Source organism: Pygocentrus nattereri, chromosome 10 (assembly GCF_015220715.1).
Source record: "Pygocentrus nattereri isolate fPygNat1 chromosome 10, fPygNat1.pri, whole genome shotgun sequence".
In the NCBI taxonomy this organism is placed as follows: domain Eukaryota; kingdom Metazoa; phylum Chordata; class Actinopteri; order Characiformes; family Serrasalmidae; genus Pygocentrus; species Pygocentrus nattereri.
The window spans coordinates 39,971,740-39,987,718 of record NC_051220.1 but is presented as its reverse complement, the minus strand read 5'-3'; the positions used below and the strand labels follow the sequence as shown (position 1 = coordinate 39,987,718).

General features: G+C 40.2%; 1 protein-coding gene across 1 annotated transcript in view; it reads right to left on the bottom strand.

Annotated features, from left to right (window-relative positions):
• Positions 1-15,979, bottom strand: part of ankrd6a (ankyrin repeat domain 6a) — a 35,023-nt gene that overhangs the window by 17,335 nt on the left and 1,709 nt on the right. The window contains exons 2-5 of the mRNA XM_017711263.2: positions 13,207-13,444; positions 11,021-11,075; positions 8,110-8,284; positions 265-366 (exon numbers count right to left, since the gene is read on the bottom strand). Of these exons, the coding sequence (XP_017566752.2) occupies positions 265-366; positions 8,110-8,211 (204 nt within the window). The 5' untranslated portion in view covers positions 8,212-8,284; positions 11,021-11,075; positions 13,207-13,444. The remainder of the gene's footprint in view (positions 1-264; positions 367-8,109; positions 8,285-11,020; positions 11,076-13,206; positions 13,445-15,979) is intronic.

Below are 15,979 nucleotides of genomic sequence, written 5' to 3'. Positions count from 1 at the left end.
CTCTTCTAAGTGTGTCCTCAGTTAACACGTGTAATATTACACATAATTCTAACAGTGAAAATAATTTAGCAAAAGTCTTAGGAAAATTGGAGATATTGAGCAAATTGTTAAAAAAGTTTCTTTTAGCAGTGAGTGTTATTTCCACTATACAGCTAACAGACCAAACACTAGAGCTCATCTCTAAAATGTCTAAAGAAATATTATAGAATATTTAAATATTGTCAAAGAAGAAAATCAGAAAAGAGGAAGAGACCATGAGTTTACATTCTCCAGACGCTCCTGGAAGCCACTGGATGTGTGCTGAAGCGCGGTGGTGACCTCGGTCAGGCTCTGACAGGAGGACAGGAGCGTAGGACAGCAACTGGCCTTCAGAAACAAAGCAGGGATAAACAACATGACACAAACAAAGCACAAATCACCACAGCCTGTACAGCTAGTAAACAATCACATAGCTAATCCAACAAAGCCAGAGAATCTGTGTGAGAGAGAGAGACAGAGAGAGAGAGAGAGAGAGAGAGAGCGAGAGAGAGACGAAGGGCAAAATCCAGGATATTAGTGCAGTGTTGTTGCTCTATTTCTCAGCTGATGCAAAGGCCAAAATGGTATTTGCAAATAAAATCCTTTACATTAAAGCTCCTCACAAGAACACGCTCTGACCTACAATTGAGCATCATGCAGTGAATCTGCTGCAGCCGGCTTAAACGCTACTGCTGCAAGTCACTGTAGGTCTTCTGCAGTGTTTCTGCTGTTGCTGGTCTCTTTAAAGATCCCATATAGGTAGTAAACATATGCTGTGCAGATCAGGTTAGTTTGCCACGATCTCTGTTGTAGATTCATCAAAGGTGAATATGGCGGAAAACTTTTTTACAGTTTTTACAGCGCAGAATTATTACAGTGCCTCCTGCAGAACATAAACACCATTAAAGTTTCAAAACTGACCATTCACTCTTTAGTCCATACAGTCAGTGTTTTCATGATGCCACAAAAACCAACACATTTACATCTATCCAGCTTTTCAACCTGCAGAAGTTTAACTCGGCCCATTCACGATGAAGTTATAAGGAGTGTTTCAGCCTGGACTGCTTTTCAAATGAGCCACAATACAAGGCAGCCAATCAGAACATATATAACTATATTTCCAAAAGTCTTTACTCACCCATCTAAATCATTGAATTCAGCTGTTCAAATCACTTCCATGGCCACAGGTGTATAAAGCCGAGCCCCTAGGCCTGCAGACTGCTTCTACAGACATTAGTGAAAGAATGGGTCGCTCTCAGGAGCTCAGTGAATTCCAGTGTGGTGCCGTGATCGGACGCCACCTGTGCAGCAAGTCCAGTCGTGAAATTTCCTCACTACTAAATATTCCACAGTCCACTGTCAGTGGGATTATAACAAAGTGGAAGCGATTGGGAACGACAGCAACTCGGCCACGAAGTGGTCGGCCACGTAAAATGACAGAGCGGGGTCAGCGGATGCTGAGGGGCATAGTGCACAGAGGTCACCGACTTTCTGCAGAGTCAATCACTACAGACCTCCAAACTTCATGTGGCCTTCAGATCAGCTCAAGAACAGCGTAGAGAGCTTCATGGAATGGGTTTCCATGGCCGAGCAGCTGCATCCAAGCCTTACATCACCAAGCGCAATGCAAAGCGTCAAATGCAGTGGAGTAAAGCGCCGCCACTGGACTCTAGAGCAGTGGAGACGTGTTCTCTGGAGTGACCAATCACGCTTCTCCATCTGGGAATCCAACAGACGAGTCTGGGTTTGACGGTTGCCAGGAGATGGTACTTGTCTGACTGCATGCAGGGGGGATTATGGTGTGGGGTTGTTTTTCAGGAGTTGGGCTCGGCCCCTTAGTTCCAGTGAACGGAACTCTTAAAGCTTCAGCACCAAGAGATTTTGGACAATTTCTTGCTCCCAACTTTGTGGGAACAGTTTGGGGACGACCCCTTCCTGCTCCAACATGACTGCGCACCAGTGCACAAAGCAGGTCTATAAAGACACGGATGAGCCAGTTTGGTGTGGAAGAACTTGACTGGCCTGCACAGAGTCCTGACCTCAACCCCATAGAACACCTTTGGGATGAATTAGAGTGGAGACTGTGAGCCAGGCCTTCTCGTCCAACATCAGTGTCTGACCTCACAAATGCGCTTCTGGAAGAACGGTCAGAAATTCCTATAAACAATCCTAACCCTTGTGGAAAGCCTTCCCAGAAGAGTTGAAGCTGTTATAGCTGCAAAGAGTGGGCCGACATCATATTAAACCCTATGGATTAAGAATGGGATGCGAATACTTTTGGCAATATAGTGTATTTTATTTACATCTATCAGCTTTAAAGATACAGTATCAAACAGGCTATTTAATTTTAGTGTGAGTTTCTAAGGCACCAAATATTTTTCATATAAAATATATTCATATATTATATTCATAAATAAATAAATATATATATATATATATATATATATATATATATATATATATATATTTGGCTCAGGAGCTGAACAATGAATCCGTACTGCATTAATTGCATTAATCAGACATAAAATAGTCTGTGCGTGATTAAAGGCGGTGAAGTCCGCACTCTTTTATACAACTTTGAAGGCCATTGACTAAAACTAAGTGCTGAAGCCACTGGCTGCTCTTCTAAGTGTGTCCTCAGTTAACACGTGTAATATTACACATAATTCTAACAGTGAAAATAATTTAGCAAAAGTCTTAGGAAAATTGGAGATATTGAGCAAATTGTTAAAAAAGTTTCTTTTAGCAGTGAGTGTTATTTCCACTATATAACAGAATAAAATAAATACAAAGTAAACAGTAACAAGATATTCTTGCTTTCAAAAAAGCATTTGATATTATATAAGCTGCTTAGAAAAATGCAAGTTTAGTTCCAGATTTCTCCTGGATGCTCCAGACACTGCTGGGATTCATTAATCGGATTTGATTTAATGAAGGACTGAACAGCCAAACCAGGTAACGGGTTTTCCTCTAGGAGACTGGTCTTCTGGTCTTGCTGGTCTTCCTCAAGGAGAGGTTTAGAAACGGTTAGACAAGCACATTAATATATATAAAGCCATTACTTACTATATTAAATTCATTTGTATTTATTCTAATAGTTTTTAGAGCAAATAAACTCTTACTAAGAAATAACATTTTAAAAATTATTTTTTTCAGGTGCCTAAAATTGTGCAGTACTGTATAAATACACACACACACACACACACACACACACATTGTCTAAGCCGCTTCTTCCTCAGGGTTGGGGGGGTGTGTGGTCATTGGGTGGAAGGCAGGATACACCCTGGACAGGTCACCAGTCCATCGCAGGGTGTCTAAATACATATTATAGTAGTTACAATATTATATTTTAATATTATGATTCATTCCTAGGTCTAAATATACTGAAGTATTCCCTTACAAATAAAGACTAACTCAGAAAGTGATTCAGTGGAGGCCAAAACAAAAAACTGAAAATGCCTGAGGTCACTGTAGTGTTTCCTCTCAGCTTAATCAGCAGCCTCAGTAAATGGAGCACATGGCTGCCTCATCCCTGCGAGGAAAAAGGGGCCTGCGCTGACTAATGTGGGCATTAGTGAGATTTGCACTATAATACTATGCAGAACTGCTTTAAATCCATGCATTTGAACAAAGGTTACAACAAAAGCCAGAGCTAAAACTGCTGCAAAAGCCAGGCTCAGAAAGATTGCGGCAGAATTCAGACCTCATGAGAGGGTTTAGCTGGGTCGCCCCAGATGTTGTCCAGATAACTCCAGCTGTGCACATGGAGACAGATGCAGCGCAGCTATGGTGTTTGTTACCGTTTCGTTTCTTGAGCTCGGTTTCTTGAGAACGGTTTGTTACCGTTTCGTTTCTTGCACATTTTAGTGTCTGTCTGCTCTGATACAACCATGTCGACCTCATGAAAACTTTGGGAATGAGCTTTGTTCGTTAGGAATTGTGCTGCAGCACGAAAACAGAAAGAGCAGGGAAACGTAGGGACCACTGTTTAAAAGCAGGAGCCATAAATATGAACAGCGGGCTGCTCTTCATGCTGGCAGACTGAGGACCCTCTTATCAATATCCAATAAAATGCTTTGAGCTGTTTGGAAAAACAGCGGAATGGTTTACCAACCTAAAAAAGAATGCTTGATTTGTGGTTAATTAACCAAAGCCATTATCAATAATAAACAATACTACTAATAATAAAAATAGCAATATTAGTAATCATTTGTGCACATGGCAATATGAACAGCAGCCATACATATGAACAGCAGGCTGCTCCTTACCCTTGCAGACTGTGGATCAATATCCAATAAAAACGCATTGTGTTTATCCTTCGATTCTGAATCGATTCACAAAACATCATAATCGGATTTTTACATAGGTTTGTATTTCCCCTACTGTAGTGCACACCCATAGACATTACACAGCAGGATATTCCAGCCCAGCCCAGCTTAGAGGACGAAAAACATGCAGGATCTCACTAATGCAGGATCTCATTAATGCAGGATCTCATTAATGCATGCATGTTTGCAGTCACACAGTTTTTGTGTATATGAAATAAAAGGCTTCACTTTAGCAAACAGCAAAGAGGCTGACAGGCTAATATGGGAATATCCTTGTACTGTTATCCCCACATAGGAATAAACAGCAACAACCTAAGAACACCCTAGCAACCATCTAAACACTACCACGCTTAGCAACACCCTAGCAACCACCTACCAACTGCTTAACAACTGCCTACCGAGTATCTACACATTCCCACCTCTAATCAGAGGTGGTGCTGTCGTGGTCCTTTCCCATTGGTCTTATCAGTGCTATATGATGAATGATAATTCCATCACTATTAGAGAAAGTTTTAGTTTGCTATATAGATTTTTCTGTGTAACACCAAACACATTTTGGTGTGAAAATGTATAATGTTCTGTTGTTGGTGGTAATTCTTTTTGAGGGAATAATTAAATTGGCTTATGAAGAACAACTTACTGTTCTTTCTGATAAATTGTGCAACAGATGAGCACTGTACACCTACAAAGTGTGCCTATATAGTCAGTGTTTCTGATGAAGTGGCCAGTGAGTCTAGGTTACTTAACAAAGAATTCATTCAAATAAAGCAAAGTAGATGGTTTTGTATAGACCATCTAAACAGAGTATCAGAGAAACAGATGGACTACAGTCTGTAACTGTAGGACTACAAACTGCAGCTATAGAGTCATGTAACGCCGGGGAGCGATGATGAGGCGGATGCATGTGCGAAGACAAGCGAGATTTATTATGGGCAAATCCACACTCAGGGTCGAGACGGTCCAGGGTCAGAGAGCCAACACGGAGAGCAGGAGGGACAGACATGGCTTCAATACTTCAAACAAATTAAACCAAGACCAGCACTAGACTAGGGAAAACACAGGGCTCAAATTCAAACAGGGATAACGAGGGTTCACAAGACACAGGTGGAAAACAGGTGGGAACAATCAAGGGCGGAGTCAAGAAACAAGGGGGCAGAACCAGGAGGAAACAAAACAAAGAAGCACATGGACATGTAAACAAACGCATATGGAAGACTGGGAGGGGCCAGTTGGAACAAGTAAGTGGAGCTGATAAAATGGACAATGAGTGAGGAAACAAGGAGGTGGTCAGAATGAACCTTTCTCTCGTTTCCGGGGTCGACACATCCGGTTTGGGAAGTTCTGTGTAAAATCTTTTCCGTTTTCGAGTTTTCATTCGTTTCCATCTGATGATGAGCTCAGAAAGAAATGCTTAATCTCAATAAAAAGGAGGGAGGAGCCGACATTCAAAGTAATTTGAAACAGCACGTATGTGTGCACCATGACATTTCAGCTGGAGTCAACGAGCAAGAGAGTCTGTGTATAACAGAGTGAGGGCCGCCTCGGAGACTCTGATAACAAGGAGAACGGGGTGGTGGAGCTGCAGGATATGTTGGGGATAGAGGAGGAAGAACAAGGATGCGTATATGTGTGCATATATATATATATATATATATATATATATATATATATATATATATATATATATATATATATATATATATATATATATATATATATATATATGTATATATATATATATATATATATATATAGCTGTTGTCGGGACAAAACCTCTTATCTCCATTTTTGACATTTTTTTGTTTTGTACATAATTTGAAATGACCTGGCACTCTTTACATTGTTTGCCAATTTCATGATGAATGGAGCAAAGGAAATGACCCAAAATGACTTGGGAAAAATTCTGGTTCCATTGACTTACATTAAAAATGAAGTAGGTTTTTTCCTTCTCCTGTAAACTTACCATTTTGGAGATACAAGCTTTTGATCTGACAACAATGTATAGGGAGGTAACAATTACTCGCATTGTGTGAAATGCTGTCATTAAAACATACCCCTAAGGTTTCATACACACCCACTGTAGCAATACTTTATTTATTTATATTTTATAAATAATACACTTTATTTATTTACTATCGTTTAGCTCTGTACTACATTTGACCAGTCATATGTGTTGAGTTTTCATGTTCTCCGCATGTCTGCATGGGTTTTTTGTCACGGAGCGAAATCACGGCTCGCGTCCAAGACCCTCGAGAGTGGCATCACCGAACATCTGTGGCCCAGTTGACGGCAGCCGGTTACTGGAAAGATGTGTGGCTATATTTGACACATACAGTATAAATCTAACAGTGAATCAGCTTATAAAACAGTAAATCTAACTGCGTAAATTAAAATGGGTTCATGAACTGCAAAATGGGTTTTCGATTCCTTCAAACTTCTTTGAACCACTTTTTTTGGACCACTAGTCTCTGTGGTTCCTCGCTTTTCTCGACAGGGAGATCCAAGCGCTTACATGGATCTCCCCATCTTCAGCTTTGGAGACTGAGAAGGATATAATTTAACACAGTAATTCATGTTAGACGCTGTTCTTAAACAGACACATATTTAAAGATCTCCAAATGCGGAAACTACCTAGCATCACTCCTCCTGTCTGAGACATTAAGTAAGTAAGGCAGCTAGCGTCAGATAGCTAACTACAACACTGGGACCCAGCTGAAGATTTACCTTCATAATCAAAAAGGAACTTCTCAATAAAGAATTTATATCCCTTATGGAGTTTTGCACGTTTGGAGCTCGATAGCTCTTCCACAGTTCTGACCACATCGTCCTGCCTAAGGCACAGGACTTCATAGCGGAGCGGCGTGGAAACCGGAAATAAGTTTACACATAGCCTCCTCTGGAACTTGACCCCTCCTCCGTGCATGAAAAACACCTATGAAGTGCTCAGTGAGTGTCCCATTCACAGCCCAATCCCATTTCACCCCTCGCCCCTACCACTTAGTCCTTAGCCCTTCGTTTAGTGTGTTCACGTCTAGGGGTAGGGTGTCCTGATTGTTGTTGAGATAGAGGGGGAGGGTGAAGTGTTGGGGCTACATGACCCTTCAAGCGAAGGTTTTTCAGAGACAGATATGAGAGAAAAAATGCTGCCCAAGAGACCAAAGAAACCCACAAATGTGAGTGTTTTCTCAGTTAAAAAATGATGATAACAATTATATTATCTTAGTTTAATATCGTTTCAATGTATTATGGTGCTTTTCTTCATAACAAGCATAAAAAATCACTAGTAGTATAATAATGTCTCGCTAGCTAACTTTCCTGCTCCACCTTAAATAGTCCAACAGTTCTGACGCCTGAAGCGTCAGAATGTAACTGCGGCTCCTTTTAAGGTGGAACGGGAAAGTTCGAACAGGAATCTGGTGATTATCTGACTTCAGCTTCACATCACTGAAGAATTAGGGGGGTGATAATAAATAACTGCCCCCCTCTTTGAAGGCGTATGATCCCTAAATGTAACTAAAGCCCAGCAGTGAGGAGCTGAACTTCCCCTCCTCTGCTGTCCCTGTAGACGGGCAGGGTCGCCTACAGAGCGGCGCTAGTAGCTGTTAATGAAGTGATGCTCTTTTTATTTGAGGGCCCCATTTCGTAGGGTAAGATTTCAACCACTACCCCTTGCAACTCAGCTCCAAGGGGCAAGGTGACCCTCCGAAACAAGGGATGTATACAGCAAACAACACATAACAGTGAGACTACTCTTGCTAGTTACCTTGTTACTGATTCTGTTGGCCTGCCTGGTGCTGTCAGCCCAATTCCAATAGGATGTGCTGAGATCCAGTGTGATCCACTCTTCTCTTGGCTCAGGGATCATAGGAAGATTTTTATTGCTCCAGTCCAAGCCGGCAGAGCCAACTGCGTCTTAAAGGATTAGCCTTACTGCCACACTAGAGAAAACAAGACACAGAGGTCAAAATACCAGCAGCTTATCATGCATACAGCATACAAACTATGAAGCCAAACATGCAGTAAAATCCTCCTTACAATGCACTTATGGGGATGAGGCACAACCTCTAACCCGAATACATGCAAAGGTTCACTGGAAAGAATAAATAAAGGAAGAAAGAAAGAAGAGCTGAAGTCTGAGTGTGACGCTTAAAAGGAGCATTGCCAGAGATGAAGTGGGATTGTACAGAAAGTACAATACCACTGTTTGAAAAGCCACAGCAACATCCACAGATCACATAAAAAGTTGGATAAAGACCTTCGTAGGGATTTGCCTCTTTTCATCAAGCAGAAGGAACATAAACAATGCTAAGCCCTTCGTTGGGCGCCCAGCTGTGCTGCATGTAGGCCTCTGGTGCCTATTATAAGTGACTTCAGTCAACAATAGCACTACACTTACTGAAAAAAGCGGGTGGATTGCGTTTATCTGATTCGGATGAGTATGTTCCTAAAACGAAGGTTCTTTGGAGCCTGTGTAATAAGACACACCTTTTATTCTCTTAATAACCTTTCAGTTACATAATTTCCAAAAGTGTATTCCCTACACTTGAATATCTGACTATGCACTAACTGTCTATACGTCCAATACACCTATAACACTTGCCTATGCACATTTTGTCTAGGTACACCTGTATCTACTGACCATGCATGTCTTTTGTCTTTGCACTGTTTACTATGCACCTTTTATTACTGCACTGGAAAAGTAGCCCGGTAGTGTTTCGCTATACTGTACTACCCTGACAATAAAGTTGAAGTTGAATTGAAATGAGTGCATTACATCAACACAAGCATTGCCAGAATTAGGACAGAAACAAGGCTGAGTTCATTGAATATATCATTACTATGGGACCGAAACCTCATTACTCCATGAGTTTTATCATATTTCTTATATTTTATTATATATATTATATTGAGTATAAGCTGTTTTTTACGTGCATTAACATTTCATGACGAGTGGACATATAGAAATGCTCCAAAATGACTTAAGATCCCTCGTTACATACCTCTTACATGTTGTTATCTTACTTTCGCTTACATTAAAAATTGCGTTCCCTGTAGATCAGGGGTGTCAAACATAACCACTAAAAGGGCCAAATTCATGGGCGAGAGAAAAAAAAAGTTTTTAATTAATGTTGTGTTGTAACCCAAACTGACCACTGTTTATTCGAAATACACAAAAACGTAAGTAGTAAAATACAGGCACTTGTTTTTGACCTTGAAATATGACATGAATCCCTGAAATATTCCAAATTTAAGTGTCTCCAGGACGTGAGTCTTTTAAACCTACTATCTGCTTCAAATAGACACCTGGCATCTTTTCTTCGCTGCAAGTTCATTAACACTTGAACGTTTCTGAGCTGCTGGGCTGACGTTAAGTGTTTGTGTTGGTTGAGCTGCAACTGGAAAGCATTTTGGTGATATGACTGGTGTGGAATTGTGGATTGTTGTTGGGGTGGGAGAGTCAGAGCGTGCAATATGTTGCAGTGCATGCTGGGGACTGTAGTGCAGCGCATGGTGAAACAAGCTCATATCGGACCCGTAGGCCTTGTGTTTGACGCATGGGCTGTAGTGGATGTGCTGACTTATTTTCACCTTAAAAATACTGTAATTTGATCAATGGTGACTTTTGCACCCCACTGTATGTTACATTAATACAGGCTTATTTTCCAGTTGGTTTACTTTTGGCAGTAATTGTGTTGCTGTCATGCATGTGTGAATGATGCATTTAACGCATGAATCAAGTTCATTCAGTGCATCTTTTTTTAGCGTGCATTATTTTATCCAGTGCCTTGGAGATTTACAGTTGTGGCATCTGCATGTTCAGTAAAGTCAACATCTGGAATGTCGGTTTATGAGTTTGGGCCGGGCTGTGTCCCACTAACACAAATCAAACAATAAATATATACATGCGCATAATTTAAGGGTTTGGATTTGGTTCCAAAATGCTTTAAATTGCATTTTCACCAATTTTGGTTTTATACACACTTAAAAAAGATGGTTCTTCAAGAGTTCTTTAGTAAAGAAAATGGTTCTATATCAAACTATGAACACTCAAAGAACCCTCTGCATGATTAACCTCCAGAAAAGGTTCTTTGGATTATTAGAAAATGTGCTCTGGTGGACCTATGTAGAACAGTCCACACACTGAAAAAGATGGTACTTCAAGGCTTCTTCAGTAAAGGGAATGGTTCTACGTGTTGTGTTGTATATGGCTCTATATAAAACCTTTTTGAAAACGATTCTATATAGCACCAAAACACAGTCGTGTGTTCATACAGGCTTGACATTGTAACAATAGAAGAACCCGGTTTGGTGCTAAATAGAACCATATACAAAAGACTGTCCATCAATCTGAAGAACCATTTCATGATATAAAGAAGCCTTTAATCATACAGAGGTATTCATGGTTCTATATAGAACCATTATCTCTACTAAAGAACCATCTTTTCTCAGAGTGTGTTGAAATAAGCTGTTGGGAGTGAGCTTTACACACACATGAGATTTCAGTGCTATATGATGATACTTCCATTGCTATTACACAATATTTTATTTTGTGCTTTTTGTCTGTAATACTAAATATATTTTGTTGTGAAACTCTCTATGTTCTGATGTTGATGGTGTTTATGTTGGCTTTTTTTTGAGGAAATAATTAAATTGGCTTGAAAAAGTCAACTTACTCTTCTTTGGTTTCTTCTTAAGTCGGCTTTAGTTGGTCAGCACCTTAGCAACCACCTGGAATAATATGATAAAGAGTAAGGGGATACAGGATAATGGGAAAGAAGACTTTTGCAGGGATTTACCTTTTTTCACCAAGCAAAAGAAACCTTTGTTGGGTGTCCAACTGTACTACATGTAGGCTTCCTCTGCTCTTAAGAATAACTTCAGTCAACGCTAAAACTACACTTACTGAAAAAAGAGGACGTACAGAGTTTCCAGAATTAAGCCAATAAAAAGTTGTGTTCATATAATTGCTGTCAGACCACTTAGCAACCACCAAGCAACACCCTAAAAACAATCGGAAAACACTACATCAACCACGTGGTAACACTCTGGTGACCACCAAGCAACACCCTAAAAACAATCGGAAAACACTACATCAACCACGTGGTAACACTCTGGTGACCACCTAGCAACACCCTAAAAACAACTGGAAACACTATATCAACCACGTGGTAACACTCTGGTGACCACCAAGCAACACCCTAAAAACAACTGGAAACACTAAATCAACCACGTGGTAACACTCTGGTGACCACCTAGCAACACCCTAAAAACAACTGGAAACACTACATCAACCACGTGGTAACACTCTGGTGACCACCAAGCAACACCCTAAAAACAACTGGAAACACTAAATCAACCACGTGGTAACACTCTGGTGACCACCTAGCAACACCCTAAAAACAACTGGAAACACTACATCAACCACGTGGTAACACTCTGGTGACCACCTAGCAACACCCTAAAAACAACTGGAAACACTACATCAACCACGTGGTAACACTCTGGTGACCACCTAGCAACACCCTAAAAACAACTGGAAACACTACATCAACCACATGGTAACACTCTGGTGACCACCTAGCAACACCCTAAAAACAACTGGAAACACTACATCAACCACGTGGTAACACTCTGGTGACCACCTAGCAACACCCTAAAAACAACTGGAAACACTACATCAACCACGTGGTAACACTCTGGTGACCACCTAGCAACACCCTAAAAACAACTGGAAACACTACATCAACCACATGGTAACACTCTGGTGACCACCTAGCAACACCCTAAAAACAACTGGAAACACTACATCAACCACGTGGTAATACTCTGGTGACCACCTAGCAATACCCTAGCAACAACCTAGCCATGCTCTAGCAACCAACTGGAATGCCATAGCAACCACATAGCAGCACCATAGCAACTACCTGGAACACCACAGCAACTGCTGTTTGAGCAAACAAGCAACAAAAATCAACTGTAAACACAGCATAAACAACCTGCTGCCTTCACCATCCACTACTATATAAACCTAATTCAGTATAAAATCTTCTACAACTGCTTAAACTTTTCAACATTGTTTGTTTGTTTGTTCACAATGTTTCCCTTTCTAGTTAAATACAGTTTGAAACTTTGCATTCAACTAAATAACAATTGCTCGTGTGAGCACAATGACCGCAGAGAACCATCAGACTATGGATAACTTGTCAAACCGCAGTTCACATGATCACTCCCAACGGCTCATAACACACCTGGTGTCCATGTGGCGATGACACTCACCCCACTGTCTGATTAACACACTCCTGTTTAATGAGAAAGGATGTGGATGGACGCAGTGACATAAAATTGCAAAATCAAAACATTTGTTATGGCCTTCTTTTGAAAAAAAGTGAGTGTTTTAAAGCCAGTCTTTATTTAGACTAAGCCTTATGCTAATGAATACTGCTGTCATGAATGGACCTAATGTATCATTCATGGACGATAAACCACATTTAATGTGCTCCGTTTGTGTTCCTGAGAATTTTATCACGACGTGTGGTATTGTATTATCAGAGATGTCTATCCTGTTATCACAAAAGTAAAAAAATAAAGAGGTTTAATGAGCAGCTTATGACCTAGTTTAACAAAGGGAAGTGGGACTTCAGTAAAATCTTGATTTCATACTCATTTATATAGACCTACAAGAATAATTCCTTGCCCAAAAAAAGGGCCCATTAAACATAAATGAGCAGTTCTGAACCGTTTTGAAGCAAATGCAGCGTGCAGCACGTTACATTACAGTGGTTTTCAACACGTATAATTAAACAAGACGGAAATAAGATAAACAAGAGAAAATGACAGGATGAATCGGTTCTCTACTTACGGTCAGTGGTGAGTTCGAGCAGGAGCAGCCAGCGCTCGAAGAGTTCAGCCGGTCAGTGAGTCACGCCGCACAGCTCAGTGTCTTATTTAACAGCTGTGCACCACCACCCCACCCCCTCTGGCAGAGCATCCCTGAGGGAATGACCAGCCCTGGCATGGCAGGATGGAGTAGGAGAGCTGATTCGGGTCAGAATCTCAGCAACCATGCATGAAGTTAAAAAAGAAGACTGGAACTATCACTGTAAACGACAGGAAACGCTACTAAATCAAGTGAAATTAAATTTAAACATGTCAATATACCAGATTTTCCATTTTGAGACTGTTGTATTGACCAGAGGTACACTAACAATCTGTCTTGGGGGTCCAAAATGCAATGTTTGTAGTGAGCCGAGCACCAAAACAACAACTTTTTAAAACAGTACGGTTTATTTTTTTAATACTCCAAAACATTTTAGAATACCCTTTTTCTAAAAAAGTTGGGACACTGTGAAAATTGTAAATAAAAACAAAATGTAATGATATGCAAATTATTTAAAGCCTACATTTTCATAGAAAAAAACATCCCAAAGGTTGAAACAGAGAAATTGTATTGTTTTTTTTTTGTTTTTTTTTTAATATATGCCCATTTTGAATTTAATGCCAGCAACATGTTCCAAAAAAGTTGGGACAGGGGCAACAATAGGCTGGTAAAGTTGTGTAATGCTTAAAAATACACCTAGTTAATAACTGGCAACAGCTCAGTGACATGGGTATAAAATGAGCACCTCAGAGAGGCGGAGTCTTTCAGAAGTAAAAATGAGGAGGAGTTAGTCACTCTGTGAAAGGGCACAATCAAATAGTGCAACAATTCAAGAATAAAATTAAAATGAAAACCCTTAAACACAAAGAAGAAATCATATATAAACAAGACCCAGAAACACTGCCACCTTCTCTGGGCCCTAGCTTATTTAAAATGGACTGAGTGGAAAAGTGTCCTGTGTCCCGAATTATCAACATATAAAATTATTTTTGGAAATTATGATCTTTTTTCTGAATTTCTACAAACACCATTTCATTTTATAGTAAATGAGTTTGGGCTGGTTTATGTTTATGAACAGACGCCTACAGATCAACATAGTAAAGGAGCTCATCTGTGATCCTGAGTTTAAAGCCAGTTTTTATTCAACTTAAACTTGGAACTAAGTTGTAAATAAATCTGAAACTGAAACTTTGCTTGTGTGTAAAAAGTGATTTCAGAGCCACTCGGTTCTCCCTGATGGAAACTGTTTACCTTCAGTGTTTTGTGCTTCTGATCATTTTTATAGACGCCAGCGTCACTAATTAACGACGTTCTATTAAAAGACTGGTTTACCAAGAGAGACGCTGGAGGACTTTCACCTGAAATGAGTTCATGAAGCCAGTCTGGTTATAAAAATGATAACAGGACCAGATCAGAGCCAGAATTACTCTTTTAGTACTTTTACTTTATACTTAAGTACATTTGAAGGTAAATACTTTAGTACTTTTACTCAAGTGGAGGTCTAAAGGGAGGAACTTCTACTTTTACTGGAGGAATATTTTACCTTGGGGGTCTCGACTTTAACTCAAGTACATGACCACTGCATACTGTGTTCTAAACCACACTGATAAGTCTGCGCCACCTTAATGAAGACATTGGTGGTTTGAGAAGGTTGAATGAAATTTTCAGAAAGCATTTACAGAAATGATTTAGGGGAGTATTGACTGTAGCGTTTGTTAGAAGTGTTAGCTTCACAGCTCTATTGCTAAACAAAAGACACAAAATTTGGAAACCAAATTATGTCTTGGCTGAAAAAACCACATCGGGGTAAATAGAAAATCATTTAAATTGGATTTTTTGCTGAAACATTTCTTTAAATCGGTTCTTAGTTGTAATATGAGTTTGGCAACTGACCACCAGGAAAACAGTACATACACTGTTTACACATTGTTATCTATTGTGTTTGCGATAATATTTCATTTTTTAACTTGCTTGTGTTATTTGATCACCGCCAGTATATTGTTGTGGCACACAGACAAGTCCAGTCAGCTTCTGAAACAAATATCTTTCTCCTACTTAACTCGGATGAAGCAGAGGTTCTGCTTTTTGGTCCAAAGCAGCTAGAAACAAACTGTCTAAGACTTAAACTTAACAATTTCTCAGTTGCATCAAGCTCATCTGTAAAAAATGTGGGTGTCGTGATGGACCCTGATCTGTCCTTCGACACACATATAACTAATATCACTAGAACAGCCTTCCTGCATCTCCGTAATATCGCTAAATTAAGAAATGCATGATCTCTACAGGACGCAGAAAAACTAGTCCATGCATTTATTACTTCAAGGCTGGATCACTGTAATGCCCTGCTGTCTGGATGTCCCAGCAAAAGCCTCCACAAGCTTCAGCTGGTCCAGAACGCTGCAGCCAGAGTCTCACAAGAACCAGAAAGTTTGACCATATCAGACCAGCTTTATCAGCCCTGCACTGGTGACCAGTTAAACTTCGCATTGATGATAAAATCCTATTACTGACTTATAAAGCTCTAAACGGACTCGCCCCTCAGTACCTGAGTGACCTTCTCTCCCACTATGAACCATCACGCCTACTTAGATCACAAGGTGCTGCTCACTACTGGTACCTAGAATTAATAAAGCTCCATCATGGGGGAGAGCTTCTCATACAGAGCCCCCCAGCTCTGGAATAATCTTCCTGTTTATGTTTGGGACTAAGTCTAAGGCTAAAAACTTACCTGTACCCCCCCCCCCCCCCTTCGAGC